Here is a 4,629-nt window from a genome sequence, read left to right as displayed (position 1 = left end):
GGGGGGATTTTGATAGAGAAGGGGAGGTTCTTACCTGGAACTTCCCGGTTGGGGCGTTTCATGTTCATTTCCTCCACCCTGGCCTCATAGATCTGGTTGATCACCTGGTTCCCCAAAAAAGTCATCAGCTGTGGGCGAGAAGGGAGGGGCTCAGGGCGGGATGGGGGGCTTCATTTCAGCATCCACTACGGGGGTCCTACCTCCATGTAATAGGGGAAGAGTAGTGGAGGAGTAAAGGGGAGGCTAAGGGGTCTGGCAGGAATTTGACAGCTGTGTCCCCCAAATACTGGAAACTTCTGCTCTCTTCCTCCCCTCCTTTGTCCCTCCCTCCTTTTATTTTCCTTCCCTCCCTCCATCCATCCTTCCTCTACTACCCTTCTTCCTTGATCCCTTTCCTCCCTCCCCCTTTCTTCCTCTTTTTCCTCCTTCCTCTCTCTCTCTCCTTCCTTCAATTCCCTCCCTCTCCATCCTTCCTCCTTCCTCCTCTTGTTCGTCATTCTCTCCTCCTTTTTTCCTCCTCCCTTCTTCTGTCTCTCCTCCCTCCCTTCCCTCGTTCTCTCCTCCCTCCCTTCCTTTATTTCCTTGGTCCCTCCTCCCTCTCTGCCTCCTTCCTCTCTTTCTCCCTCCCTGCCTCCCTCTTTCTTCCTCTCTCCTTCCTTCCTTCCTTCCTTCCTTGTTCCTCATTTTCCCCTCCCTCTTTCTTCCTCTCCTCCTTCTTCTCCCTCCTACCCATTCCTGTTCTCTCCTATTCCTTCCTCTCCCTCCACTTCCTTCTTTCCTCCTTCCTCCCTTCCTCTCTTCTTCCTTCCTTCTTCTCCTTCCTTTCCTCCTCCCCTTGTTTCTCGTTCTCTCCTCCTTTCTTCCTCTCCTTTCTTTCCTCTCCCTCCCTCTCCTTCCTTCCTTCCTTCCCCCTCCCGTTGTTCATTCTCTCCTCCTTCCCTTTCTTTCCATCTCTCCTCCCTCCCCCTTTCCATCTTTCTCTCCCTCCCTTCTTCCTTTCCTCCTCCCCTTGTTCCTTGTTCTCTCCTCCTACTCTTTCTTCTCCTCCTCCTTCTTCTCCCTCCTACCCATTCCTGTTCTCTCGTATTCCTTCCTCTCCCTCCCTCTGCTTCCTTCTTTCCTCCTTCCTCCCTTCCTCCCTCCTTCCTCCCTTCCTCTCTCCTTAGTTCGTTCGTTAGTTAGTTCGTTCCTTCGTTCGTTCCTTCCTTCCTTCTTCAAAACACTACACGCATTGGATCTGTGCCCCAAAGTTTCAGCATGTGCCCCCCACCCCGATCCAGATCCCTCTGCCGCCCTGGATTCGAACCTCGCTCCCTTTTAACTTCGAAGGCTCGCTGGCCCTCTTGGGCCCCTCCCACCAGCAACCCCCAAATTCCCCCCTTCCCACCTTCACCAGCTCCGGCTCCCAGGCGTCCAGCGTCAGGGACCTCACCTTGGAGAAATGCACCCCAGACTCCTAAGGCCGAGAAAGGAAATCAGGTGAAAATCAGCCGTAGTTCAACAGGTGAAGAAAATCTGCCTCTTGCGGGGTGTCAAGGAACAGCCACGGCCCCTCCCACCAACATGGCGCCCACGTTGCAGCTACGAGGCCACACACACACACACACACACACACACCAAGGACACCCCCGGGCCTCTTTTCCTTCCAACACGGCAAAAGAGACCCCTCATAGAGGCCGTCCTCGACTTTACGACCGAACATTTCCGTTGCTAAGCAAGATGTTTTGCGAAGCCCCCTTCCCCCCCTTTTGACCGCCTTTCCCGCCGTGGAAAATTTTCACCGTCGTTTTTAAGCGATTCCGGCTTCCCCTGTTGGCTCGTCGGTCGTAAAAGGGGATCGTGTTGACGCCACGACCGTCATAAGTATGAGTCAGTGGCCAGGCGTGTGGTTTTATCCCATGACTGCGGGGGGGCAGGGTCGCGACGACGGCTGTTAAGGGTGAAAAACAGTCCCGAGCCACTTCTTGTCAGCTGGGTTGCAACTTGGAACGGTCACTAAATGAACGGTCATGAAGTGGAGGACGGCCTGGAAGCCCCTTCCCTGATCCTAGGACAGTTTCTGCCTTCTCCTTCGGGCAGCCTTGCGTGTTCTTTCTGGCAACCCCAATTTTTATTCTGGCTCTTTGGCTTATCTCAAATTTGAGTTGGAAAAGGCACTAGAGGTCATCTAGCCCAGCCCCTTGGCTCAAAGGAGTCCCAGGGAGGGGAGATGGAAGTGACCCTGAAGGTCATCTAGCCCAACCCCCTTGCTGAAGGAGGAGACCCTACATCATTCCAGACAAACGGTTGCCTGATCTCTTCTTTAAAATCTCCATCAAAGGGGTTCCCGTGGAAGGGGGGTGGTGGTGGAAGGGACCCTAGAGGTCATCTAGCCAAACCCCCTGGAATCCCATGGAGGGAAAGGAATCCCATGGAGGTCAGAATGGAAGGGACCCTGGAGAAGTCATCTAGCCAAACCCCTGGCTCAAAGGAATCCCAGGGAGGGTGGGGATGGAAGGGACCCTGGAGAAGTCATCTGGCCAAACCCCTGGCTCAAGGAATCCCATGGAGGTCGGAATGGAAGGGACCCTGGAGAAGTCATCTGGCCAAACCCCCTGGCTCAAAGGAATCCCAGGGAGGTCAGAATGGAAAGGACCCTGGAGGTCATTTAGCCAAACCCACTGGCTCAAAGGAATCCCATGGAGGTCAGAATGGAAGGGACCCTGGAGGTCATCTGGCCAAACCCCCTGGCTCAAAGGAATCCCAGGGGAGGGTGGGGATGGAAGGGACCCTGGAGGTCATCTAGCCAAACCCCCTGGCTCAAAGGAATCCCATGGAGGTCAGAATGGAAGGGACCCTGGAGGTCATCTAGCCAAACCCCCTGGCTCAAAGGAATCCCAGGGAGGGTGGGGATGGAAGGGACTCTGGAGGTCATCTAGCCCAACCCCCTGCTCAATCCAGTGACCCCCCCCCCCATTACCATTCCAAACACACAGTTGTCCAATCCCTTCTTAAAAACCTCCATCAAAGGGACGGGGACAGGTGGGGTGGGGATGGGATGGACCCCCTGAGGTCATCAGCCCAACCCCCTTTCGGGTTCCTTGCCCTGAGGCACCTGTGTGCCGGAGCACTCGATGCAGAGGTGATGCCCAGGTTGATGCTGGCCCACTCCGGGGCCGCCTCCCGGCAGTCGCAACACTGGGCGTTGCCCTCCAGCCGCTGCACCTGGTCCACCACGTGCTTGTCCACCCCGCCCCGGAGTTTGCGGCTGGAGGGGGACTGCAAGGTGGCCGCCGTGAGGGAGGCGCTCCGCTCCAGATGCTGCCCCTCCCACAAAAAAAAGAGGGAAAAAGAAGAAGAAGAAGCGTTATCAGCAAAAGCAGGCATGGAAGGGACCTTGGAGGTCATCTAGTCCAACCCCCTTTCCCAAGCAGGACGTCCTAGACTATTTCAGATAAATAGGTAATGCAATCACAGAATAGAGCTGGAAGGGACCTCGGAGATCATTTAGTCCAACCCCTGGCTCAGGCAGGAGACATTATGTGTATGTAACGTAATGTGATCAGAATAGAGGTGGAAGGGACCTTGGAGGGTCATCTAGTCCAACCCTCAGAGATCCAACCCTCAGAGAAATACCTAAAGTTCTAAAGGTATGTATATAATATGCTGTGTGTATATGTAATATATGTAAAAATATGTATGTAATGCAATCAGAATTGAGCCGGAAGTGTCCTTGGAGGTCATCTAGTCTAACCCCCTTCCCAAGCAGGACACCCTATGCCATTCCAGACAAACGTCTGTCCGGTCTCTTCTTAAAAACCTCCAGTGATGGAGCACCCACAAATTCTGGTGGCAAGCAGTTCCACTGGCTAGTTTTTCTCACCGTTAGGAAGCTGTAAGTCCTTGACTTACGACCACAATGGACCACAATTCCCTCAACTGTCATAATGCGAGACCCTTGCTGAGTGCCCCAATTGTCATCGCATGACCACACCCAAGGGTGTGGTGGGCGTTCATAAACGTCAGCACAAGCCACACCCATTTTTCAGGGCCATCCGTAACTTCAAATCAACATTAAACAAACGGTCGTAAAACAAGGACCTCAGGACCCACAAGGGCCTTGCAAGGACCTGGTCGCAACTTTGGCCTAGATCTTACCTGCCCAGGGGATTCTGGGTGATCCTCATTGTACGCCGAGGCGATGCTACTCTGGACGGCACACATCCAGGCCTGTAGGTGGCGCTCCGAATCGGCCTGCAGGAGGCATGTCCTAAAGCGAGACAGGAAGGAGAAGATATTTGACCCTGGACCCAGCAGAGATACAGGCAGTCCTCGATTTACGACTGCAACAGAGCCACTGTTAAGTGAAACAGTTGTGAATTTTGCCCCGTTTCACGACTGTTCTTGCCACAGTCATTAAATGAATCACCAGTTATTTTAATTGGTGCAGTTGTTAGTCCGTTTTTCACCCTTATGACTATATAACATCTCCGGTCACGAAAAAATTCACATGGATACTTTCCATACTGACTCACATTTATGACCGGCGACAGCCATGTTTCACACTTATGACCAGGGTAGCATCCCCGTGGTTGTGTCATCAAAATTCAGACGCTTGGCGATGGACTTGTATATGAAGTCAAGCACAGA

General features: G+C 53.4%; 1 protein-coding gene across 1 annotated transcript in view; it reads right to left on the bottom strand.

Moving 5' to 3' along the window:
• Positions 1-4,629, bottom strand: part of LOC113429429 (arf-GAP with coiled-coil, ANK repeat and PH domain-containing protein 1-like) — a 38,866-nt gene that overhangs the window by 2,114 nt on the left and 32,123 nt on the right. Inside the window, 5 exon segments of the mRNA XM_087947410.1 lie at positions 35-128; positions 1,388-1,456; positions 3,095-3,120; positions 3,123-3,300; positions 4,138-4,249. Coding sequence (XP_087803536.1) covers positions 35-128; positions 1,388-1,456; positions 3,095-3,120; positions 3,123-3,300; positions 4,138-4,249 — 479 coding nt within the window.

The sequence above is a fragment of the Notechis scutatus genome, chromosome Z (genome assembly GCF_049901735.1).
Source record: "Notechis scutatus isolate UNSWTSFEM ecotype Mainland chromosome Z, rNotScu1.2, whole genome shotgun sequence".
NCBI lineage: Eukaryota > Metazoa > Chordata > Lepidosauria > Squamata > Elapidae > Notechis > Notechis scutatus.
This window is presented reverse-complemented; position numbering and strand designations above follow the sequence as displayed.